The 26,860-nt window shown below is 45.1% G+C and overlaps 1 protein-coding gene across 1 annotated transcript in view; it reads right to left on the reverse strand.

The window, feature by feature from the left end:
- Positions 1-7,428: 7,428 nt before the first annotated feature.
- The window catches only part of DNTT (DNA nucleotidylexotransferase), a 38,091-nt gene continuing 18,659 nt past the window's right edge, over positions 7,429-26,860 (reverse strand). The window contains exons 7-11 of the mRNA XM_059054521.2: positions 22,278-22,410; positions 21,103-21,211; positions 17,279-17,524; positions 9,754-9,837; positions 7,429-7,844 (exon numbers count right to left, since the gene is read on the reverse strand). Coding sequence (XP_058910504.1) covers positions 7,758-7,844; positions 9,754-9,837; positions 17,279-17,524; positions 21,103-21,211; positions 22,278-22,410 — 659 coding nt within the window. The 3' untranslated portion in view covers positions 7,429-7,757. The remainder of the gene's footprint in view (positions 7,845-9,753; positions 9,838-17,278; positions 17,525-21,102; positions 21,212-22,277; positions 22,411-26,860) is intronic.

The raw sequence follows: 26,860 nt of genomic DNA on the forward strand, positions 1-26,860 counted from the left end.
CAATTAAACTTTTTTGTTTGTTTGTTTGTTTGTTTAAAGTATCCAAGCCACACAGAGTCAAAATCTCCCCTTCTTTATTCAGCATTTTGCCAGGAGAACAAGAGGACATGGGAATGTGATTGGTGTCCTAGAAGGACAAATGCAGTCTTTGTCTGGAGGAGTTAGAAACAGACAAAAATAAATTCACGTACTCAGTGCCTAAAACGTAGAATGAAATCCTCTCTCAAGGACTTTCAGTGTCAGCCTGACCTGAAGACCTGAAAAGCTCCTAACACCACATGTACTGCAGAAGCATTTTATCCCAAAGAATGATGGGCGAGTTACCCAAACTAGAGGCAAAATTAGGACTCCTCTAAACCTAGTTTATGCAGATGTGAATTCTGTGAAGTTGTATGCAAGTTTTCTATGCATTATTATTATTCAGGGGACAGATTCCATGATTCCCTTCAGATTCTCAAAGGGATCTGCAACACCCTCCCAACAGTTAAATGTAAACAGTGGTAATTACAGTTGAAGGTTAGTGACAAAGATGTCAAATTCAACCTTTCTTAAGTGACTTGTTGCCACAGCTTTAATACAAACTGATTTGCAATTAGTAATGGTTGTACCTTGTTAGTTTAATAATTATATTTCTATAGAGAAAGGAAAATGGAGGGAAAAAATTAACCTTTCCTAGATAGATGCCTGTTTTCATGAAGGTCATGGAGATTATTTGCTAAGAATACTTGGTAAGAATTATAGGTAAGAAGGCTGAGTGTGAGTTTTGCTGTATTTCACACTCGATGCATCATGTTGGAAAATCATTCAGCCTCCAAAGGAGATCATGTCCCCCATCATCGTCATCATCATCATCATCGTTAATTTTTGCAACAAGAAGGTAGAGATGGTAAAGGTGAATAACCTCACTTTTTCTGCCTCCTGCCCCAGGGTTAAGGAAGGCTAAAATAATGGACACACTTTCGGACTTGTTTCTTGTGAAAATATTATCCCCTACACACCAGGGACATGTAGGATGCAAAATGGACTGCAGGCCACAGTGCCATTTGAATCCAAGTACATCACAGTGCGGGTCATGAAGAGTCTCCCTTGTTTCCAATTTCAGCAAAGGAGCTGGATTTCTTTAAAACAGTATATTCTTGTCCTTGCATTTACAGTGCCAGCCCGTATGAGAGGACTGATTTGTCTTCTTAAGTCGTATGCCTGCCTTTCTGGGAAGCAGTCCCCAGGTGCCTGAACGATGCCCAGATTATATGAAAAAGACTAATCCCTGTTACATTTATAGCACTTTTTAGTTTTCAAAGCACTTTTCATTCGTTATTTTGTTTGATTTTTACACTGAACCCAGGAGGTAATGCTGTGTGGGTGTTACTTATGTCCGTTTTACAGATGAGAAAACTGGGGCTCTACAAAGGTAATTTTATTGGTCCTGGAAATTGTAAAGCAAATTGCTTTTGAGGGATGATTTAAGTTTGCAGAAAGAGTAAAGGATAATGAGTTTAACTGATAATAGAGGTGGATTTCTGTACTGTTCTGGGTCCTTTGATATACATGTTGGAGGGAAGGGTTTGAAATATTTACAGTGGTGTGAATTAATTGATAAAAAGTGCATTCAAAACAGATAAAGTTGACTCCCACTATAGCTCCCATCTGTCCGTAAGAGATGAAGGTCGATGAGTACCCGAAAGTCCCCGTAAAGTCGCCCTTGATTTCCAAGAAACTCCAGAGTCATGGGACAGGACCTTTGAGTCCTGTCACCCTCAGCCTGGTGCCTAGAGAGTTTCAGGCGTTGTAGCTGGTGCTGGTCAGGTCAAGACAGGCTCTAGCCTGGGGGTCCAAGAGCCAGGACAGTAGTCCTAATCTTCACCACCTCCTGTTCTGGCTTCAGGAGGTTGGTAGTTACTGGTATAAAGTACTGCAAGTGAAGCACTGGCAGCGTACTTAAATGTTACTTCCCCCAAGGAAAGTAACTTTTTCTTTGGTCCTTCACAATACAAAGGATCCCAGATCAAGCACTTTACAGCGTTAGCTCATCTAATCCTCCAGCAGATGCAAAGGGAGAAACCATTATCATCTTGACTTCACAAAAGAGGAAATCGAGGCTCAGAGAGGTTAGGTAACTTGTCTAAGGTCACACAGCTAGTAATGAGGGGAGCCTGGCCTGTGTGCATATTTTCTGCCGAATCAACAGAGACTCTGGCATTAACTGTGTGACTCTGGCATTAACTGTGTGACTCTGGAAAGGCCATGGCCTCTCTCCAGACCTTGGTTCGTCACCTGCACAACAAGAGGGGTGGACTAGGATGTCTCCAAGTTCCTGTTCAATATTCTTGGGCTTCTTGATCTGCTATTATGTTGTACTTGCCGCCGAAGGTTCTTTTTTGTCTGCCACCAGAGGGCGCTCTGCTCCCAAAGCAGGAGGCACTGGGGAACGCTGAGTTCCAATTAATAATCACTACCTTTGGCTTCCCTGGTGGCGCAGTGGTTGAGAGTCCGCCTGCCGACGCAGGGGACACGGGTTCGTGCCCCGGTCCGGGAAGATCCCACATGCCGCGGAATGGCTGAGCCCGTGAGCCGTGGCCGCTGAGCCTGCGTGTCCGGGAGACGCCACAACAGTAAGAGGCCCGCGTACCGCAAAAAAAGAAAAAATAATCGCCACCTTAATTGATAAAATTCTGGCCAACAACAAAAATTCGTATGCAGCTTTAGCAGAGGGGATTTTTGGAATTCCTAACAAGGCTTTCCAAATAAGAAAATTACCTCAAGAACCCCTGTTAGAATCTTTGCTGTTCTCATGGGGAAACTCCTCCATCACGTACCTCCTAGGACTTCTGTGTGGTGGGCACCTTGAGAGAATCAGCGCTGGGCAGTTGGTGAGTGAAGGTAAGCAGGCCACCTGCACGTTTCCCAAACATCAGACCCCTGTGCTCCTCTATCTTCCCTCCCAATTCTTGCCATGTCCCCATCCCACTGGTAATATTTACTAAATGTTTTCCCTTACGTTGATTCATTTTTTTCTCACTTAAATAAGTGTACTCAAAAGGGAAGCTTTATATCACTATTATAAATGGAAAAGCATTATTTTTGTAACATGTATGAAAATAAACACCTTTCTAGAATATAACCTCCATGCTTAGAATCAGAGAGTCTTGTTCTGTTCCATTCCCAATGCCTAGAAAAATGAGTTACTTAGTAGGCACTCAATGAATATTTTTTATTATATCAGTACAAAGGTGTTCATCTACGTACTACCTAAATAATCTTGAATATCATACTCGGGAAACACTGGGGCAGTGGAAGGTAGTAGGAGAAAACTTGGTGGATTTGGGGATTTGAGGCTTGTGAACATGACCTGCCATGTGATGTCAGACCATGAGGCATTTCTCAGTGGGAGTAACTGCTGTCCACTCCCCACACCCCCATTTCCCCAGCTCACCTTAGCTAGCAACTCCAGATGTGACACGTGTACATATACCTGAAGCCCTGTCCAGCGTATAACTGTTTTCAGCCTGAACTGTCTTTTGGTTCCAGGATAGGCAAAAAGTCTTCATCTGCCACTTCACATCCACTAGAATGGCTCTCATTAAAAACAAGCAAAACAAAGCAACAACAAAAAAAACCAAAAAAAAAAAAAAAGAAAGGAAAAAGAAAATAACAAATCTTGACAAGGACGTAGAGAATCTAGAACCCTCGTGTACTGTTGGCAGGAATGCAAAATGGTACAGCCACTATGGAAAACAGTACAGTGGTTCCTCAAAAAAATTATAGAATTACCACGTGATCTAGCAATTCTTCTCCTAGGGTTTTTTTTTGTTTTTTTTTTTTTTTGCGGTTACACAGGCCTCTCGCTGTTGTGGCCTCTCCCGTTGTGGAGCACAGGCTCCAGACGTGCAGGCACAGCGTCCATGGCTCACGGGCCCAGCCGCTCCGCGGCACGCGGGATCTTCCCGGACCGGGGCACGAACCCGTGTCCCCTGCATCGGCAGGCGGACTCTCAACCACTGCGCCACCGGGGAAGCCCCTTCTCCTAGGTTTATATTCAAAAGAACTGAAAGGAAGGACTTAAACAGATATGGTATACCAATGCTCATAGTGGCTCTATTCACAATAGCCAAAAGGTGGAAACGACCCAAATGTCCATCAACTGATGAATGGATAAATAAAATGTGGTATATTAGATGTACAATGGAATATTATTCAGCCTTCTAAAGGGACAAATGCCACAACATAGATGAACCTTGAAAACATTATGCTAAGCAAAACAAGCCAAAAACAAAAGCATGAGTATTGTATGATTCCACTTACAGGAGGTAGCTGGAATAGGCAAATTCATAGAGACAGAAAGTAGAACTGAGGTTACCAGGGACTGGGGGGAAGGGGAGTGTGGAGTTATTGTTTAATGAGCACAGAGTTTCTGTTTAGGATGATGAGACAGTTCAGGAAATGGATAGTGACAGTGGTTGCACAACTTCGTGAAAGTAATTAATGCCACTGAATTGTACAGTTAAAAGTGGTTAAAATGGTGAAATTTATGATACATATATTTTGCCTCCAAAAAAAAAAGAAAAGCTTTTGCCTTTCTTTTTTTTTGTTTTTTGTTTTGTTTTGCAGTACGCGGGCCTCTCACTGTTGTGGCCTCTCCCGTTGCGGAGCACAGGCTCTGGACGCGCAGGCTCAGCGGCCATGGCTCACGGGCCCAGCCTCTCTGCGGCATGTGGGATGTGGGATGTGGGATCCTCCCAGACCGGGGCACGAACCCGTGTCCCCTGCATCGGCAGGCGGACTCCCAACCACTGCGCCACCAGGGAAGCCCTGGAAAAGCCTTTCTTGGAAAAGTCTTTCTTGGAAAAGTCTTTCTTGGAAAAGTCTTTCTTGGAAAAGTCACTTGTGTTGAGAAGGTTCTGGGTCCAGCAGATTAATTATCAATGTCTACAGGGTAGGGGTAGTGGTGGCATTCCTGTCGTGCATCTGTGTTCCCTGCGGGGTAAATTCCATAAATTGACTCTCAAATGGGGAAAGTAGCTCTTGCGTCATTGTTGTAACTTGGAAGGGTTCTTTTGACCATTTGGACCCCTGAACTCCACAGGTGAGAGGATGAGCCCAAACACTGACACCAAAAGGAGCTGCTCAGACCCTGAATGGAGCAGCAGCTACTGATGCCTGGGCGCTGGTGCTGAACTGGAGACCTCGGCCCAGCCACGGAGGGCAGCACCCCTCAGCAATAGCCCCTGATGCCAGGTAGGAATGTGGCCCATTGTGGCCTTGAATTATTTCCTGAGAGAAGCTATAAATTCCGCACCCCCCCCTTTTTTTTTCAATGTACTCTATCAGGTTTTAAGCATTGACCACTAATTTTAAAATTTCCTAAAACACAGTGAAGGCCAAACAAGATACACCTATGGGCTGTATTTGGCCCATGGGCTGCCAGTTTTTACCTCTGTCATACATAACAAAAACTTCCTATTCCCCCTTTGACATTTTCAGCGCGCACAAGAAGGCTTAGGAAGTTCACTTCTAGAAGTTCATTCCAAAAACAAGCTCTGGGAATTCCCTGGTGATCCAGTGGTTAGGGCTCCACACTTCCACTGCAGAGGGGGCGGGTTCCGTCCCTGGTCCGGTCACTAGGATCTTGCATGCTGCACCATGCAGCCCCCAGAAAATAAAAACAAAAGCTCTGGTTCCTGGATCAGCTACCCTTGTTGCTCCCTATAAAACATGATGTACCTTCCCTGGTCTCTGTGCTGGAACCACGAATGTGGATACAAATCCTCCCATTCTTTAAAACGATAGAATAAAAAAGAATGAAATTTTGCCATTTGCAAAACATAGATGGGCCTGGAGGATATTATGCTTAGTGAAATATGTCAGACAGAGAAGGACAAATACTGTGTGTTAACACTTATGTGTGGAATCTAAAAAAATAAAACAAATGAATGAATATAACAAAATAGAAATAGACTCACAGATACTGAGAACAAACTAGTGGTTAACAGAGGAGAGGGTGTGGGCAAAATAGAGGAAAGGATTTAAGAGGTACAAACCTCTAGGTATAAAATAAATATGTTACAAAGATGTAACATACAGGACAGGGAATATAGCCAATATCTGATAATAACTTTAACTGAAGTATAATCTATAAAAATAAAGCATTATGTTGTACACCTGAGACTAATACAATATTGTAAAACAACTATATTTCAATTTAAAAAAAAAGAAAAAAACCTGTGTTCCTGAATCCCCTCCCCAGCTTCTAATGGCACCTCCAGATTTATCAGGATTAAAAGAGATGCTTAATAGGAAGAGAAAAGGATGTAAAAGAAACTAGACATGTAACTCTCCAAAGTAGCTTGTATTCATGGGCCCAATTCCTCACCCTCCCTGCAATTCATGCCCTTTGCAATACGTCCCATTGTGACAAAGCGTAACGCCCCATCTCTGGAGGCTTAGCCATGTGACCGGCTTCGGCCACTGGATATTAACTGACATGGAAAGAGTCTTGAAAAGCACATGCACTCTGGGGTTTGCTTGCTCTCTTGTCTCTGCTGTCATCGTGAGAAGGAGAGGGCCAGCTTAGCCCTCAGGTCCCAGGAGGAGGAGGATGGACCCAAGGAACAGAGCCCCGCCTAGCTCAGCCAAACACCCAGGCTGTGTGCACATCTGTGCTGCTTTAAGCCCCTGAGTTTGGGGATAGTTTGAATTTGGGGCAATACTAGCTGATGCACACCCCACCTCCAGGTTCCAGCACCAGGAAAGGAAAGAGGCTCCTTCCCTGTGCCCAGAGCAGGGCATCAAGCTTCTCTATGGGGTCCTGGATCTCGCCATCTCCTCTCCTCTTAGGGGGCTGGAAGGAAAGGGCAAGGATCATTGTGAGGCCTCCCAGCTCTCCAGCAGGCTGAGGACACAGAAGCAGCTGGAACAGATGGCCTTTTGGGTCTCTTCAAGGCATGGAGTCGATGCCTTCCTAGAGAAGGCATGACGTCCAAATGGGTCTGCAGCCTGGGAGTTCCAAAGGCTGCCTCCGTTCCCTTGGGTGCCCTAAGATGAAGAGAGCAAGAGAGATCGTCTCCCTGAGAGAGACTCAGAGATGGTGGTGTAGGAAATTGTGCTTCCTTCTGAGTGAAAGCAGTGAGAATACATCCCATGTGTGGCCTTGTGCCAGGACACCAAGGGACACAGCTCCAGGTGACAGGGGAGGAGCAGGCTTTGACCTGAGCTGAGAGTCCGGCCTCAGTCCCCCTCCTCCAAAAGCTCCAGGAGGGACCCACAACCCCTTCTAGAATCTCTGATCTTCTGATTAAACCTGTTTCGCCCCTCAAGGTAAACCTGAAACTCTTTATTCTTTCATTTTGTTACATTTTTGCTTAAGAATAGTTTAAAATATTTGAGTGAATAAAAAAGACTCCACCATCTTGTTTTCTCCTATTTTTATTAGAAATATACAGTATTTCAGCTACATTGTGGGCAAAGTGGGCTTTGATGAGCTTTCCTGAGAACAAGCCACCAATTACAACACTGTGTTTGTGGAAAATGCATTGTGAATTCTAAGTAACAGTCCCACAAATGGCTTATTAGAGCATAACCCGTTACCAGGTGGGGCATGACCACGTCTTCCCAAACTATTTATTTCTAGAAGCAATCTGCATTTCAGTAAGACTTAAAGAATCCCAAACTTTCCTAAGGCATCTTTCATTATAATGTGAAGCATAATTTATCTAACCTGAAAAAAAAAACAAAACAGAAAAGAAGTCGACAACTTTTTCCTACGCATTTCTTTCCCATGGTTCGATGTAATCCAATCCCAGATGTGCAAAAATTTCTTCTTCACTTTCTGCTTTGAGAAATATCCTCTGAAAGCATAACAAGACATACGTGCATTCAGATATTTTTGTTAAGCATCTCAGTGCGGACATAGTGAAAATACTAATTGTAAAACTGTTCGTCAAAATAAATTACTGCCAAAACACATTACCCTGCTTCTGAGGATAAAAATTCATCTTACCTGACTTCTGTAATTTTTGTATTTTCCCACCCCCCGAAACTTAATAAATTAAGGTAAAATTATGACAGCCTTACATATTCAGCTAGAGGCATTTGGTATTTTTCCTACGGATCTGTAGTTCTTAAGCGCAGTTGTTCATTAGAACCACCTGTAGGAGTTTTTTTTTTTTTTTAATGTTGAAAACTGAGCTATACCCCAGTCCAATGAAATCAGAAGGTCAGGAGAGGTCTTGTCATCCATCTGTTTAAGGGGTCTGGGAAATTCTCCTGTGCAGTTCGAATTACATACTGCTGCCATTGGTAAGGAGGAGAGGTGATTATAGGATACTTGTGTATGCTGGGCCCTCCTTCTGGCCTTCCACACCTGCCCCGCTCCCACCAGGCTCCCACCGCATGATCTCTGTTAGAGCAAGCACCACTTCTCCTCTCCAGCCCTTCTTGTTATACCACAGCGTTGGGCCTGTAGGAGGCACTCACTTATGTTGAACTATTTGTTACCTGTCAATTTGTAAGTCTTCCTACATCGTGTTATGTGAAGCTGTGTCCACTCACATGCTAGTCAACTGAGGCTTTCCTGCCAGCATCCACAGCCCTCTCTTAGGACAGCAGCACCTTGATTTTTCTTTGGGAAACCACCCCTCCCTACTCTCAGTCTCTGAGGGTCAGGTGGGGCTAATCCCACCTCCAAGGAGGGGCACATGACCCAAGCGTGGCCAATAAGAGCCACGGAAAAGGGTTCAGGGATTGGCACATGGCCCAGGCCTGGCCAGTGAACATCAGCTAGGGCTCTTGCTGGAACTATTAGGAAAGAAGCTCTTTTCTGAAGGGGTAGCTAAGCTAGAAGGATGGAATTCACAGGAAAACCCTGCCTGAGAGTGAAACCAACACTGAGGGAAATTTGCATGATCACCTCGATACAGCCACACCTGGAGTCCATGTTATCCCAGATGCTACAGTATGTAAGCCAAATTCTTTTCTTTTCTTTTTTTGGCCATTTCCATTTTGTATTGGGTTTCTGACACTTGTGAGACAGCTCTAACTAAATACACCTCATTTAGACTATAAGCTCCTAAAGGGTAAAAGCCGTTACTTCTAGTTATTTTGTGTCTTCTTCCTCCTCGGAGCTTAGTTTAGTGCCTTTGATCACCGTAGGAAGAGTAGATCTTGGCACTTGTGGACTTAGTTGAATATTTAGCTCTTCCTAATTCATACAGTAACCTATCATTTTGCTGAGGCAGCATTTGTACTACTGCAAGGCTAGCACACCAAATGAGTCTCAGCTGGTGTGTGAGTCTAGCTGACTGCTCATCTACATCTCAGGGCAGCTCTGTTGCTCTCCTTGCAGTGGACTCTCATTAATGACCTATATGATCACTCAAAATGCTAATTCTCACTGCATCTGAGGGGTACTTGAGTGATATTTGTGATTTGGGGGGATCCTTGGTTTTCTTTGGAGCTACTCATTGCAAATACCAAGGATATACCAAACTCAATTAATATTCACCGTTGGACTGGTTCTAGGGGTCCAACTAGCCCATCATCTTTGAGACCAAAGCCTCTGAGGTGCATTCTGGGCCAGGTGGGGGCTATGCTTCCATCAGGATCTTTCCAGCTGCCCTCAGCTGTGATCTGTGGGGACAGGGCACTCGGGGCAAAGGAAACTGAACCTGGACACTAAAAGTAGTTCTGGAAAAGCACTCAGGGAGACAGCCTTGGTGATGAGGATCAAAGAGGCCCATCTCAGGGAGACAGCTCCACCTTGGTCTTGTCATATAGAGCGTGGTTATCCAGCATCATCTTCCGGTCGTGTGTAGCATAGCGCCGGAGGTCTCTCTCAAACTGCTGGATAAGAAATAATTAAAATAAATTACTATCAGGACTTCCCTGGTATCACAGTGGTTAAGGCTCTGTGCTCCTGGGCTTCCCTGGTGACGCAGTGGTTGGGAGTCCGCCTGCCGATGCAGGGGACACGGGTTCTTGCCCCTGTCTGGGAGGATCCCACATGTCGCGGAGCGGCTGGGTCTGTGAGCCATGGCCGCTGAGCCTGCACGTCTAGAGCCTGTGCTCCGCAACGGGAGAGGCCACAACAGTGAGAGGCCATCATACTGCAAAAAAAAAAAAAAAAAAAAAGACTCTGTGCTCCCAATGCAGGGGGCCTGGGCCTGGCTTCGATCCCTGGTCAGGGAACTAGATCCCACATGCATGCCACATCTAAGGAGCCCACATGCTGCAACTAGGGAGCCCGCCTGCCGCAACTAAGAACCAGTACAACCAAATACATAAATAAATTTTTAAAAATAAATAAATAAATTACTATCAAGTCTAGAATGTCTTCAGTATTATGTATTTAGAGATATTTAAATCCCTATACAGGAAGTCCCCTATATACAAACGAGTTCCGTTCCGAGAGCACATTCATAAGTCCAATTTGTTCGGTAAGTCCAGCAAAGTTAGCCTAGGTACACAACTAACACCATCAGCTATACAGTACTGTACTGTAATAGGTTCATAATACGTTTCACATAAATAATACATAAAAAACAAACACAAAAAATAAAACATTTAAAATCTTACAGTACAGTACCTTGAAAAGTACAGTAGTACAGTACAACAGCTGGCACACAGGGGCTGGCATCGAGTGAACAGGCAAGAAGAGTTACTGACTAGAGTGGGGAGAGGAGTGGGAGATGGTAGAGCTGAAGGATTGTCAGCAATAGAAGACAGAGGGCAAGCTGCAATTTCACTCATGCCTGACATTGATGGCACAGGTTCTGGTTCCTTGCTGGAACCAGATGCACGTTTGCATCTTTGAAAGTTCGCAGTTTGAAGGTTAGTATGTAGAGGACTTACTGTAATGAAATGTCTATCTCCACTAAACATTCTCCAAGCAATTTTCTCCCCCAGGGCAATAGTCTACGATGACAAAGCTCCATGCTCACATGCACACACTAGACTGTAAGCTCTGTGAAAAAAGGAACCTGATTTGTTCTGTTCATAACCATATTTCCTCCTCAAATGATGCCTGGCACATAGAAGATGTACAGCAAGTATTTGTTGAATGACTAAATGAGGATTGTGAGGATTGTGTCCAGAATAATACCCGGTCCAGAGTAAATGCTGGATAAATAATACTTGGTGTTGTTTTTTATTTGGAATATCACTAATATAAAAGAGGATGAGGAGTTAGGAGACCCAGATTCCAGCCTGGATTTTGTTCCTGTCTGGCTGTGCATCTCTCTGCAAGTCACCCAGCCTCTCTGAATCTCGGTTGGTCAAACAGGAGGGTGGAGGAAGTGCATGAGTAAGGTCCCCTCTGGCTGTAACATCCTCTCATACGAGATTCTGTAAAACTGATGGTCTGAGCCACCTGCCTCAGGGTAGCAACTCCTATGATCAGGGTGGGCTCGGAGGCTCCAGGAGGCAAAACCTGAAGCCTTAGATAGAGGACAGGGAAACCCTGGAAAAGGAGGACAATGAATGAAGTTGTCGTTGAGGTTAATTTTCCTAAGAAGCACAGATCTAGAAATTTTGTCCTTTCCATGTGGGATTATGGAGCAAGGATGGAACCACTGCGCCCTCTAGTGGCAAGTATGGGAAAGCTGGCGGAGACTGGGAACTGCCCTTCCTCACCTGGGTATGTGAAGACAGACTTTCCAGCCAGAAGTTCTTTATAAGGGAGTGGAGGAGAAACTATGGCTGTGGAAGAATCAGGGTGAAGCAGCTTCTGGGTGCAGTAGCTGCTGGTCCGTGAAAGTACAGGAGCGTTGCTTAGCACACGGCCTCCTACAGCCCTGGGCCACTTTCCTGCAGTCCCCCCAGCACTTGGAGCAACGGCTGGGCATGGGGGGATGCTGGAGAGGATGGGGTAACAGGTGCAGTGAGAAGCCCCCCTTGGCTCCCCAGTTCTGTGTGGTGAGAGATCTATGCCTGGACTCCTCTGCTAAATCCTCAGGAGCATTTTTCCCTATTCTGTTAGGAATTATAATGATGTCTTCCATTTGGAGGGTAATAATATTGACTCAACCAATACTTATTGAGCACCTACGATGTGACAGGTGTGTTCTGGATGCTTGGAATATAACAGAGAACAAAACAATGATGTCTGCCTTGGTGAGGCTTGGATTCAACAGGGGACACAAATAAGATGCAGTAACAGCATAAATAAATTACATGATATGTTAAAAGGTCATGCTGTGTACAGCGCAGGCCTCATAAAGGAGGTAGGATCTGAGCAAGGACTTGCCCGAGGTGAAGGAGCTAGCCAAGTGGACTCTGGGAAGAGCAGACCGTGCAGAGAGAACAGCTAGAACAGAGGCCTTAGGGAGGGGCGAGCCTGGCTGGTTAGGGAGAGAGCAATGGGGAGGAGCTCAGAGACATGAGGGGGTGGGCAGACCACGCAGGGCCTCGTGGCCACTGGAAGGCCTTTACTCTGCGTTGAATGCAGAGCCCCTGCCAGGTTTTGAGCAGGAGAGTGACCCGATCTGACTTAGGTTATGACAGGATCACTCGGCTGTAGGGGGCAAGAGACCAGTCAGAACAGCTGTGGTCATAATCCAGGCAATGATATCCTAGTTAATGTTTACGGAGAGATTACCCTGTGCTAGGTGCTGGGCTTTCTTGCTTTATATTAATTTCTGATCTACTCTATTATCGCTAGTATTTAACAGCTTCTAAAAGAGTCTAACAATACTTCTAAAAGAAAAGTATTAAGTATACAATTAGCCTCAGAATTGTGTTAAGATGAAGGCGCTGTCTAATTTAATCCTCATTACAATCCCGTGAGGTTGGTACTGTTATTAGCCCCATTTTTCAGATGAAGAAAGGAGGCCCAGAGACCCTAAGTAATTTACCCAAGGCCACACAGCCAATGATAGAGCTAAGACTCAGACTTCTGAATCCCAAAGCTCAGGCTCTTTACCCTGGACAGTTCTGCCTTCTGCTTTACAAGCTCTTTAGTTTCTCTCAACAACCCTGTGAGATAGGCAGGGCAAGGATGGTATCTTTTGTTTCAGATAAAGAAAGCTGAACATTGAGCAGGGGCAGTGATAGTACAGTCTGGTTGTATCACTGGTCACAACACACTTCAGAGGTTGGTCCGTGCATGCTGCATACAGTTGTGCAAGCTGTGCACTGCAAAACTCTAGAGGGCGCCACTCACTGTGTAGTCTTTGTAAATATGCATGTTTCTTATGACAAATTTCTGGGAAATGGCAGTAAGGTATTTTAAGGAAGAGATGCTTTTTTTTTTTTTTTTTTTTTTTGCGGTACGTGGGCCTCTCACCGTTGTGGACTCTCGCGTCGCGGAGCACAGGCTCAGCGACCACGGCTCACGGGCCCAGCCGCTCCGCGGCACGTGGGATCCTCCCAGACCAGGGCACGAACCCGCGTCCCCTGCATCGGCAGGCGGACTCTCGACCACTGCGCCACCAGGGAAGCCCAGGAAGAGATGCTTTTTAAAGTCGGCGAAAGGGAGCCATCTGGGCTAGTAAAGAGGCTGGGGTAGCCTAGGCATCTAGCCACCATTGCCCATGTGTTTCTGGAGGAGAGAGTGTACTTCCTCTAGCATCAGACACAAATGTGGACAGTACTCTTGAAGGAATCTCAGCCAATAAAGTCATGCTGACAAACGGCAGATCTAGTTTGAAGAAATATGATCCAGAGGAAAACAAAAGCTTCTTTTGTTTGTTTTTTTTAACTAATGAAGTCCATACCCAGTCCAGAAATTGCACTGTACTTGGATGGTTCTAGAAAAACCTCAGCTTAATGTGTCCCAGTGGATGCGTTCTACTCAGGAAATCTTTAGGGCACAAGATCCAAAGGAAGCTTTGTCAGCTTAGTAGACGAGACAACCTGGTAAGTTAATGACCCCAAACTGGGGTGAGATTAATGGGTGAAGTGACTTAAGAACATTTCCCAGGTGCTGAAATCTTTGGGTTAAAAGGTGAAATTAAATTTCTCACCTACAAAATTTTAGACCAGACCTAAACCTGGTCACCCACCAATATGTATCCACCTGGGGACAAAATACATCGTGTTCAGTGGTCACATAAGCGGGGGCGTAAAGATGAGAACACAAGTAGCTACCGTTTGCTGAGCCCTTACCACATTTAAGCACATGCATCTCATTTAACCGGATGGCAAACTTGGGAGGTGGGCGCCACTATTTTCCACAATATAGATGGGGCAACTAGGACTTGAAGAGGTTATAATTTCTTTAAAGTCACCCAGCTAAAAAGTGGGAGAGCTTAGTGCTCTGTTAGTGCCCCGCAGAGCCAATAACAGTAATTTCTGAGAACTCTGAGAAAAGAGAATAAAATGTGCTGAAGAGATGCCCATGTTAAAAACAAAGTGGACAAAGAACAACCATTTCTGCCAGCGAATCCTGACTGTCATGACCTTGTATAACTTTGGACTTCTTTTTGGAACTCTCCCCTTTCCCAACAGACTCTGTTCCCAAAGATGTATGTCTATCAAACAAAGTGCATTTATGATGTATTGTTTCATCAGCTTTCCTAATTTTTATGAATGAAAGATGCCAGCCAACGTTTTTGATTAGGGTAAGAAGCTCTAGTGCTGAGATCCTGTGCTGAAATGATTCTGGCCAAAAGCAAACACACCTGACATTTAACTCAAGGTTGAGGACAATTAATTTCTACGTCATTTATCATATAAAATCCTGTAACGACTCATGTCACTCAAAGCAACAGCCAACTACGTGGGAAAACAGTGTGGGGTGTTGGCTGGGAGGGTGGAGCACAAGCTAATGGCACAAATCTCGGGCACCATGTCTATGGATATCACATGATGGGAGCTGCCACCCGGCCAGCACTGGCCCCGTGCCTGGCGTGGTGCTGGGGGCTTTGCCAGCTTCATCTCTCTGGATCTCTGCAACCCAGGGAGGTGCAGGCATTTTTGCCCTGACTTTCCTGATGGGAAAACTAAGTCTTAGAGGACATGGGGAACTTGACGGAGATCACCTAAGTGGTAAGAGTCAGAGCAGGGCCTTGTGACCAGGTCTGGGATGAGCCGAATTGTGCCCTTAGCCACCAGACTGCTTTCTCTGCTTCCATGGTTCTCATACTTTAGCTGTGTCACCTGCAGGGTTCTTTCAAACACAAATTGCTGGGCTCTTCCCCCAGAGTTTCTGATTCAGAAGGTCTGAGGTGGGATGAGAATTTACATGTCTAACCTGTTTCCAGGTAAGACTGATGCTGCTGGTCAGGGGATCTCTTTTTTTTTTTTTTTTTTTTTTTTTCAGTGTGTTTTCAAAGCCTATGCAAGCCTTAACTTCTAGATGGTATTGCTTCCTCTATATGGAGTCACCCAAGTCCTACTGATTTTACCACCTAAATAAGACTTGAGAGTCTTTCTTCATCTGTCCTTCCCCGCCATTACTTTAATTTAGATCTTTCTCGTCCTTATCTAGACTATTGTGTTAATCTCCTAGTTTAACTCAGTAGACGGTTCAGATCATTTAATAGTTTCCCTGTTACCTATAGGTTAAACTGTAAGAGCCTCAACATTTATAATCCACCCCCCTGCATATTCTATTACCTGCCCACTTCCACTTTGTATTACATTATAAATCCCTTGAGCGTGGGGACTAGTATCTTCGTATTCCTTATAATATTGTGAACACAATAACTGCTCAGCCAATAGTTGTTGACTTAATGAATGAAGTAGGCAGGCTCTTGGCTTGGCAATTAAGTATACTTCTCTAGAATGAAAATGAATTTCTCTGTGTAGTAGGAATAAGAAGATTATTTTATTTTCATATATTAATAATTCACACATTATTATTTTATGGTAGTAATGTCATACATTCCTCCAGTAATATTAATTTGAATTAATACGATTTTAAGCTATCACATGCAGTTGTTCTGAGTTCCTGTAGAATTGTCTTTTTTTTTTTTTCCCCAGAAGGGAATTAATAGAATTGAGACATAGCAAGAGCAGAAATACTAGGCTTTGGACACCATTGCGGCACAAAATAAAACATTAGCCATCATTGACTCCTTGTTAGAAATTTGACTCCTAGTCAAAGATTTATAAACTTTACCTTGTGTAAATAAGTCTGTAATCATAATCATTTACGATGCTCAGAATATACCAATGATTCATGAGCCACTCTAAGGGAATCGTGTAACTAGTATAAATCCGTACTTGGGGGCTTCCCTGGTGGCGCAGTGGTTGAGAGTCCGCTTGCCAATGCAAGGGACACGGGTTCGTGCCCGGGTCCGGGAAGATCCCACATGCCGCGAGGCGGCTGGGCCCGTGAGCCGTGGCCGCTGAGCCTGCGCGTCCGGAGCCTGTGCTCCGCAACGGGAGAGGCCACAACAGTGAGAGGCCCGCGTACCACACACACACACACACACACACAAAAATCTGTACTTGGTTTTGTTTTAATTTGCAACTTTTCTTCTTAAAGTCTTTTTTAATCTGAAGTTTTGATGGGTACATTGAGACACGGTAAAAATGATGGACCGTTGTGACATTATTTTTAATAATAAAAATGTTTACATCATAAAAACAAGTTTCTTAGACTTTTTAGAAGGGTAAGATTTCGTGACAGATGAAATACTTAAGATATGCTTCATTTAATATATCAGTAAGTTTCACTAACTACATAGTTTGTGCTAATTCATGTATTCTTTATTTAAATTGAGGCATAGTTCACATACAGTAAAATTTACTGTTTTGTAGTGTACAATTCAGTGGCTTTTGGTATATTTATGAAGTTGTCCAACTATCACTAATCTGTAATTACAGAACATTTTTATCACCCCAAAAGAAATCCATGCCTGTTAGCAGTCACTTCCTTTTCTTCTCCACCTAGCCCCTGGAGACCACTAATCTGCTTTCTGTCTCTATGGATTTACCAGTTCTGGAGATTTCATACGGATTTATACAATATGGGGCCTTTTGTATCTTGGCTTCTTTCTTTTTTGTGTGTGTCATATATTTTTTCAAATGTTTATTTATTTATTTATTTTCTTATTAGTCATCCATTTTATACACATCAGTGTATACATGTCAATCCCAATATCCTACTTCAGAGGGGATCTCATTTTGAGAATAACTTCTAAATGCATCTGTCTCATTTGACCATGTGCAGGTGGAATATGCCCTGATTTAGAGATTTCTGGCCACTTCCCTCCCCCTTCCTTGTCCGTCTCCCCCCATCCCCACCCCCACTGCCATTGCCTCTCCCCTGGGCCCAGGTAGACCCAGTCTACCTCTTCTGGAAAGCTAAGACCATCCCACGGATACAGGTAGCGCTTACCCGGGAGCCAGTCCAGCCCAGCAGGGCAAAGGCATATTGCTCGTAGGGGCACATGACCAGGTCCACACGTATGGCCTTCCAGGTCTTTCCTTCCTGTTGGACGGACTTGTCACTGTCCACTCTCTGATGGTGCAACTTTAAAATCAGAAAGCATTTTTGAAAATGATCTAAAGCATCCACTTGCCTGCTTGGCACCTTGAGCTTTTCAAATGTCGACTCCACAAGGTCACAGTATAAAAGTAATCCCTGAAAATAAACAGAAAGACATCAGGAAGAGTCCCTGATGCAGAGGGTCAGAGATTTTATACTGGGCTCTTAATGAACGCTCTTAAAGAAAGCTTTGCAGATTTAAGTAAGACATGGGTGCGTTTTGTCCTTGCGTTGTGAGCCCAGCTGGCGACACTACAGCAGAGGGACCCAAGGAGTGGGTGTGACACTCCCTCTGCAGCAGAGGAATTTAGCGATCAGAGGGGCCAAGCCAAGCCCACTTCATGGCAAAGCTGCCAGAGAATCTACTCCCGCAAGGTCTGACGGCAGACCAGTGTTCAGAAACTTGCCGCACTCCCTTAAGTACAAACCAACTTTGAACAAAACGCCGTGCGGTTTCTATGCGGTTGTTCGGACTTAGTGTCCCTCCATATTATACTGATGACTAGGTCTACGTGGCCCAAAAGGTTGTGGCTGAGGCTCAGCCGCGTTGGGGCCTGAGGACTCACTCTTTCTAGGGAGCATTTTGAGATGGTTGCTCTGCCTGCCTTGGAGACTCAGACAAAATTGGTGGCACGTCACCGAACGTTGCCGAGTCAGAAACTTACGCCCAGCAAGCTGCCTTCCTCCAATTTATCTGCTCCGTGGGACTTCCTCACGGCCCAGGGCAGATGTGGGGTGCGGAAAGGCAGAACTATGCAACTAACGGCTGAATCGGAGTAGCAACTAAAAGCGCAAATAACCTGAAAATAATCCAGTCATAGCTATTAGGGTGTATGATTTGTTCTCGGATTCTTTGGGTCAGACGTTCTCAAATATTATCATCAGACGCGTTTGGAAGGTTTGTTAAAGCACGGTTTGGGAGGTCCTGTCCCCAGAGTGATTCGTGCGGGGGCGGGGAGAGAGAAATTTGCATTTCTAATAAGTTCCCAGGTGGTGCTGATGCTTCTGATCTAGGGACCACACCCGGAGCATCACTAGTTCCATTTGCCATTGTTATTAGAAGCACTTGGCATTTCCTGTGCGATCCACCCCCACCCACAAGAGACATTGTTTCAATTCAACTCCACACTTTGAGGAGGGGATGCTTTTCCTTTTGCTGATCTCAGAAGAGGGAGCACAGGGCCCTTCAGTGCCTCTCCCAGAAAAGGTATGAGGAAGAACGGGCACCATCGGAAGCAGGGGTGGGGAGTGGGGGGATTGCGGTGTGTGTGTGGGGTGCTGATGTCAGGAAGAGCCTCTGGTGCAGGAGGCAGATGTTGCCCTAGACAAATCTACCAACCAACTCCCAGAAGACACAATTCTGCTTTTTAATGAACCTTAACTAAGATGAGTCAATATAGCAGCCTTTCATGTCAATTTGAATTATGTAAATCCGAAAAGCCAGCAATTAAAATATCAAAACAGTCTTACTTTGAAGCCAAATTTGTAACTTCCCTCCCCCCTTTAAAAGAATTCACAAAGCTGGCTTCCTAAAAGTTGTAGACTGTGTTTGCACTATTGCCACGTGGTGGTGACACTTTGGCTGGTCATAGACAGACGGGCCACCCACCAGGCATGAACCCAAACTACACCCAGCCAGCCCTCCTGTCTTTGGGGTGAATTGCTGGTGGCCAGTGGACTCTTCTGGATGGCACCCACCCCCCAAGATCAGTATTTCCAAACTCTTTTCCTCCCTTTCTCCCACGGAGAGGTCTTCTGCAAGGACCACACGTAGATTCATCTGATAGGCAAGTGAAAACCATACCCATTGGCTGTTCATTCGTTCGGCAGGTGTTTCAAAACATCGTATGTGCATATGCGTGTGTCGTGTAAGCATGTGCTCGAGTGTGCCTGCATGGGATATAATCATTTTAATCTGGAAAGTGCAGATTCTGGTAAGAAAGGCAGGGGTGGGGAGTGAGGTAGAGGCAGAAGTTAACCATGATTCACAACCGAGGTGTTGGGGGCAGGCGTGGGGCTGCAGGGGTGTGGACAGAGTTGGTGCCTGGTTGTCAATAAGGGAAGGGGAGCAGCCGCTCGCGTTCTCCCCTGGGTCCCCTCACCCGGAGCAGTGCCTGGCTCTCCGGCAGAGTTCAGTACACAGTCGTGCAGGAGAGATCATGACTACAGCCACTGTGTAATAGGCATTTGTCAAGCCCTGCACCACATGCCTTATCTAATTCTCTCAGTTAATCCTCCAATTAACAAATGAGAGAGGCTTGCTATCCCTGTTTTACGGATGAGGAAAGAGAAAGCTAGGAAAGAGTCCCAGCTCCTACAGCCAGTAAATGGCAGGGTTGTGCTTTTAAAATCCCAAATCTAAAACCCACGTGCTTAACCTCTGCCTGCACCAGTGTCTGCCCATTTCTTTGCTTGGGGACCGGCAGTATGGCTGCCTGGCGGCCAAAGAAAGACCAAGGAAAATGAGGCTCCATGTCCCCTTCTCGCAACCCCATCCCGTGTCGGGCTGGGACAGTCTCAGAGCACCGGGACGGTGGTGACTGTATACCAAGGTCAAATAGGTCCACTCTTGCCAGAGCCCCGGATGGGGGTCCAGTCAGCCCTCTCTCCACCCAGGCCGTGGCTGGCAGAGGCCCTCAGGGTGGTCTCTGTCCATGAGAATCTTTCAGCTTTCCTGCTCCAGCGGAGAAGTAGGGCCAGCCTAGGTTCGGCTGACTCTCTCTCGTCTGGCATTCCCCTGGCTCAGCCTATGATGTTCACTCTCAGAGCTCCTGGCCGTCTGGATCCCCACTCCTGAGAGAGAGAGGGGCCTCGTGCGTGAATTTGGATCTGGTTCCAAAGTTGGGTCTTCAATTCTGGTACTCCGGGCACCAGGGTTGTGTGTTTCTTAGACTAACTGTATCTGAGATCTTCTTTCTCCTGTGTGTCAGGGAGATTTGTCCACACCCAGAAGACGCTAAATCACTCAGGAAAAATGAAGCTGTGCTGGAAAAACACCAGCCCCAGCCTCCTCAAGCCATCCAGGCCTACGGGTTCCTAGGGAAGGGCCCTCTGGTCTCCCCAGTGCTCTGGGCAGGAGTCAGGGCCCTGCAGGTGGCTCTGGCGGTAGGGTCATCCTTAGTTCCCTCCACTGGGCAATATGCGGCCCGGGGCAAACCTGATCTCAGTGGGTGGGGGCTCCTGAGCCATGACGTCTGCTGGGCCCAGCTTGCCCTCATTAGCTCACTTCTTCCCATCTCAGCACAAAGTCAAGGTGGTTATTGACCAACATAGAGTCCAAGGCAGCCCCAACACCTCTTGGGCCGATTTTATCCTAGTCTTAGCCCCACCCCTAAGCTTGCTCTACCCTGGTTCACACCTCCCAGGTCTTCTCAGCACACGCTGTTCGTTTTGTTTAGGGCTCTGATGCCTCTGCGCGTCCAACACAGAGACAAGCCGCCCTCGGCCCCTTTGGTAATAGGACGAGTGTGTATACACAAGCTCACAACCGGGACTCTCGGGCCCAAAGCAGGTAAGTCCCACTGCATGTCACTGGCACTGTGTAAGCTGTTGCAAACGACTGAGAATCAGTTAGATGATCATTACGCATTTACAGGGTCAATAGTGTGCCAAATTCAACGGTATTAATATAATTCTTGAGTGTGCAAACATCTACTTATGATCTTTCTTCTTACCTTTCTTTCCCATAAGTTTATCACTTTAGGCAAAAGTTGTTGCTCTTCATCCTCTGTTGATCCCGGGCTGGTAATTAAAAAATCTACATCATGCCCAGTCTTCTTACGCCTGATTTTAAAAATTGTATAAAATTGAAATAAATTAGATTTTTAGCTCTCAATTTAAAAAAGTCACCTGTGTTTCTATGCCCCATGCTTAAGGTTTGCAACACAAAATGCTCATGATGTATTTTTTAAACAAACGATCCTTGGTTACACAACTCTCCTCCTTGTAAAATAAATTTATGACACAGAAAAATTAAAAAATCATACGCGGTATGTAGATGGTTATGTACATGTGGGTAAAAATGGCAAAGATGATTTCTTCTCCACACCCACACATGCACACACTCCCACACACCAGAGACAAGCTGGACAACACGCAAACCAAGAATGATATTCACGTAATATGAGGTAGGGTTCTTGCAATTATGACATAGACTAAGGGCATTTTCTTGGATTTGATCTTGTGTTCCCACTTTCTACGTCACCTCAACAGCCACCATGTAAGAGGACCATGGGGAGAGATGGAGAAGGGTGTGGGAGGGAAGGAGTCTCTTTCTGAAACGGGGCTTCAATATCCGAATATTGCACACATCTCTGTGAAGAGTTTATTTATTCACTCGTTGACGCAACCAACATTTCTTGAGTGCCTACTGTGTTCTAGGCACCACGCACTGGCTCTCACTGAGTACTAAGCTCCCAAACCTTAGTGGAGAAACACGCATACAAACAATACACACAAATTACTTGACAGCTGTCCAGGGAGAACTGAGGAGGGGTGCCTCGCCCAGCATGGGGAGGAGGGAATCAAGGAAGGCTTTCTGGGGGAGGTGGCATCTGAATTGAAGTTTAAAGGATGAGGAGAATGAGCCAGCTGATGAGTTGAGGAAAACAAGCCCAAGCAGAAAGGTGGGATGGAGCAAAGTCACAGAGGCGAGAAAGAGCTCCGTGTGTGCTGACAATGACAAGCCACTTGGGGTTGCTGGAGTGAAACATGAGGTGCAGGAGATGAGGCTGCAGAGAGAAGCTGGCGCCAGGCCCCCAAAGGCCTTTTGTGCCCAAACTGCTGCGCGAGGGGAGCCACTGAAGGTGTTAGAGCAGGGGAAGTAAAAGCAGCTGTCATCATTATTTACCTCCGGAATCCTCCTGTCATGGTGACGAAGGCATCAGGCATAAACGCCCAGACGGCCTCTTTAACCAGCACACCGACTGCCTCTGCTTCGGCCCTGGTCACACAGCTGACAAGGTCTTCATAATAGAGGAATCCTGAGAGGCCATTGGACAGGTCAATGGAGAAAGGGACATGTCTTGTGTGAAATGACCAGCCCTCAGTGAGAGGGGATTCGTCCCCACATAGAGCTAACGTGGCCACAGACATCAACGCCAAACTGTTCCACAGAGACCGAGTGATCTGCATTTTCTTGGTTGTGAATTTTTCATGTTAACAATGGCTCTTTTCTTTCTTACTGAGAGACTTACAATTTCCTGACTAAGGAAGAGGCAATGTTTCACATCCTAGAACCAAGCTATTCAAATCTGACTTCCTATTGAAATCTGACTTCCCTCCTGATCAATAAGCTGTGCCCTATTATTTTAAAAAGATAATGCATAAAGATTTGGGGTGGGAAGATTTGGGGTTGCACGGTCATCGATGAAGTAAAGAATTGACGTCAAGAATAGGAAGGCAGGGGGCTTCGCTGGTGGTGAAGTAGTTGAGAATCCACCTGCCAATGCAGGGGACACGGGTTCAAGCCCTGGTCCAGGAAGATCCCACATGCTGCGGAGCAACTAAGCCCGAGCGCCACAACTACTGAAGCCCACGTGCCTAGAGCCCGTGCTCCGCAACAAGAGAAGCCACCGCAATGAGAAGCCCGCGCACCACAACGAAGAGTAGCCCCCGCTCGCCGCAACTAGAGAAAAGCCTGTGCGCAGCAACGAAGACCCAACGCAGCCAAAAATAAATAAATACGTAAACTTATTAAAAAAACAAAAAGAATTGGAAGAGGGTAGATTTGCATCTGAGGAGAGTCGGAAAATGTCTCTGGTGGTTTGGTTTATTGATTCTTTGTCTGACCATCACGAATAAGCGAAAGCTCAGACAGAGTGGTCATGATGAAGAGTTGTTCTAAGGGCTTGGTTAACCGCACAGACCCACAGAGTGAGGCGTGGAGCAGAGGAGTGAAGGAGATGGGAGCTTTTTCTCCAAGAATTGGGATGAAGCGGAGGAGGGGAGGGAGCAGGGTGCAGGAGAGCTCCATAGAGCCTGAGGGCCATCTAGTATCCTTCCATATAAGGCACTGCTCTCTTCCCTAGGATCCCCAAGAGGGAGGCATTTCAACTCTGCCTGAATCTTTCTAATAATGGGAGGCTTTGGTACCTCCAGAAACTGCCCATTTCCTAATTGTCAGGTCTTTTGAGGGCAGTTCTTTCTCTTTTTTTCCCAGCTTTATTGAGGTATAATTGACAAAAATTGTATAAATTTAAGGTGTACAACAGGAGGTTTTGCTATGTGTACACATTGTGCAATGGTTACCACAATCGAGCTAATTAGCATACAATGGAATATTATTCAGCCTTAAAAAAGAAGGCAGTCTTGTCATTCACAACAATGTGGATGAACTGGGGGCATTATGCTAAGTGAAATAAATCAGACACAGAAAGACAGGTATTGTATGATGTCACTTATATGTGGAATCTAAAAAACGTCTCTTAGAAGCAGAGAGTAGAATAGCAGTTACTAGGGGCTGGAGGGTTGGGGCAGAGGAGAGATGTTTGTCAAAGGGCACAAAGTTTCATATACGCAGGATGAATAAGTTCTGGAAATCTAACATACAGCATGGTGACTATAGTTAACAATACTCTGTGGTATACTTGAAATTTGCTAAGAAAGTAGATCCTACTTGTTCTCACCAAAAACAAATTGGCGGGGGAGCGTCAAAAGTTCTTTATTGGGCTTCCCTGGTGGCGCAGTGGTTGGGAGTCCGCCTGCCGATGCAGGGGACGTGGGTTCGTGCCCCGGTCCGGGAGGATCCCACATGCCGCGGAGCGGCTGGGCCCGTGAGCCACGGCCGCTGAGCCTGCGTGTCCAGAGCCTGTGCTCCGCAACGGGAGAGGCCACAACGGTGAGAGGCCCGTGTACCGCAAAAAAAAAAAAAAAAAAGAGTTCTTTATTTTTATGAGCTTAAGTCTACCTCCTAGCAGTTTCACCCATCACTGCTCTCTGGACAGATATGGAGCCACCATGTTGGTCCTTCTCGCCTCCAGGATCACGGGAGGGAGGAGGCAGGAAGCCCATTTGGCTAGAACATCACAGTCACAAAATTCTCTAATTCAAACTTCCCATGTTATCTCTAAATAAGGACAGTTGCAGAATCATATTGGTAGGACCAAGAGAAGATAATGTTCACAATAATACATCTATAAACTGTGCCCAATACCAAACCACACAGCTTGTAGAACACTATTGTTTTTTATATCAATCCTAAAACTCTCTCTCTTTTTTCAAAATAAAGCCACAAGCACAGGGAGATCAGCTCGGTGCTTTGTGACCACCTAGAGGGGTGGGATAGGGAGGGTGGGAGGGAGAGGGAGATGCAAGAGGGAAGAGATAAGGGAACATGTGTATATGTATAGCTGATTCACTTTGTTATAAAACAGAAACTAACACACCATTGTAAAGCAATTATACTCCAATAAAGATGCTAAAAAAAATAATAAAATAAAGCCACATTTTTATTGCAATATGGCCATTTTTGTGTGTGGAGCATTTGATTTAAAAAGCAATGCTTTCAGGGTGTTGCTGTGCAACGGGTACAAAGTTTCAGCAGAGATCTTCTGGCATCGTTGTGCCTGCCACACGATACTCCATTAACAGTACTCTATTGCCCACTCAAAAATTCATTAGTAAATGTGATGTGGATCATAGACTTCAATGCAAAAGTTAAAAAGAATCAGGGTTCTGAAGGAAAACAGGAAAATATCTTATGGTCTTGAGGATAAGCAAATATCTCTGAAACAGAGCAGGGGCGCGGGGGCACTAACTATAATGAAAAGATTGATAATTTGGATTTCATTGAATATAAGAACGTATATTCATCGAAGGACATTATCAAGCAATGAAGAAACATGCTACCAACTGGGAGAAGATATTTGCATTTTATGTATCTGACACAGTGCTGGTGGGGTGTCTGCTAGAGCTAAATCAATAGCTATTCAGCCTCTGACCCAGCAATTTCACTCCTAGGTGTATGCACAAGAGAAATGAGGACATATATCCACAGGTACAAGAATGTTCATAGCCAACAACTGGAAATAATTCTAATGTCCATCAACAGGAAATGGGTAAATAAATTATGATACCAATGGAAGAAAAATTGGTGAGAGGGTAGATCTCATGTGTGTTCTTACCATATTTTAAAAAATCAATTTAGTAAAATTAAACAAATAATGTATAAATGTGAAAAAAATTGAGCAACAATGCTCCATTTGGCTCTTTTTGGATACAAAAATTTCATCATGGCTGATATTCACAGTACAACTCATTTGGTAACCATAAAACTCCTGTGCTGGGCTTCCCTGGTGGCACAGTGGTTGAGAATCCGCCTGCCGATGCAGGGGACACGGGTTCGTGCCCTGGTCCGGGAGGATCCCACATGCCACGGAGCGGCTAGGCCCGTGAGCCATGGCCGCTAAGCCTGCGGTCCGGAGCTTGTGCTCTGCAACTGGAGAGGCCACAACAGTGAGAGGCCCACATATCAAAAAAAAAAAAAAAAAAAAAAAACTCCTGTGCTTATTCAGGATGTACCTAAACCAAAAGTCATGATTAACAAAAATTTCTTTAAGGACATATGCAGGTATCAGGAACAAACATGGAGATGATAGTTTAATAATTTGTTGACACCCATGAAAGCAACTTAATTGGCTTTCCTTTTGGGTATGGTAGGGAGGTGAACTTATTACAAGAAACTTATTACCCTGTACAGTGTTATATGTGTGCTGTTATATTTCAGAAACCAATGTGGCATGTGAATCTTCAAGCCTCAGGGAATTAAAACCAAGTATGATTATAAGTAAAACTGAATCAGGGTTTAACCCCTGGATCGTACTTTCAACATGTTCAGTTAGCTTACTCTTGGCAAAATGTTAAACTATTCCCGTTGACAAATCCATTCATTGTAGCGCTGCTACAAGGGATACATAAAGCCTGGGTTTTTCAGCTATAAGTATGATAGGAAGGCATTCCTCGAGTTCTACATAAAACAAAAGCATTAAATAGTCGGATGGCCATCACTGATGGATTGAGAGAATAATAGCTGCTTCATTCATCTGTCTGGAAGAGCCCAAATAGGAAGAGAAAAATCTTTACAGAGCTGGGGAATTGGGAACTACTTGGATCCCAAGAGCATTCGGTGTCAGTTGATAAAAGTTTTCATCTAAGGGAAACACGGCATTGCCTCCCACTTTCTCTCTATGTGTTGACAGCCCTTACTATCATTCTGAACCATGTTTAATACTTATGTATATTTTAATACTTATGTATATATTTCTATGGCAACTCTAGAGCTGGTGTACATCACGCTTATTAAGTGTGCACTTTCAGAAGCCCAGGATATGAATATGGGTCTTTATTTTCCTTAGGCTCTTTTAGTTCCTATGTTGCATCTTATAAGGCTTATTAGCAATTTTTTGGAGGCTAGCAACTTTATGCAGTTGGGGA

The sequence above is a fragment of the Kogia breviceps genome, chromosome 2 (assembly GCF_026419965.1).
Source record: "Kogia breviceps isolate mKogBre1 chromosome 2, mKogBre1 haplotype 1, whole genome shotgun sequence".
NCBI lineage: Eukaryota > Metazoa > Chordata > Mammalia > Artiodactyla > Physeteridae > Kogia > Kogia breviceps.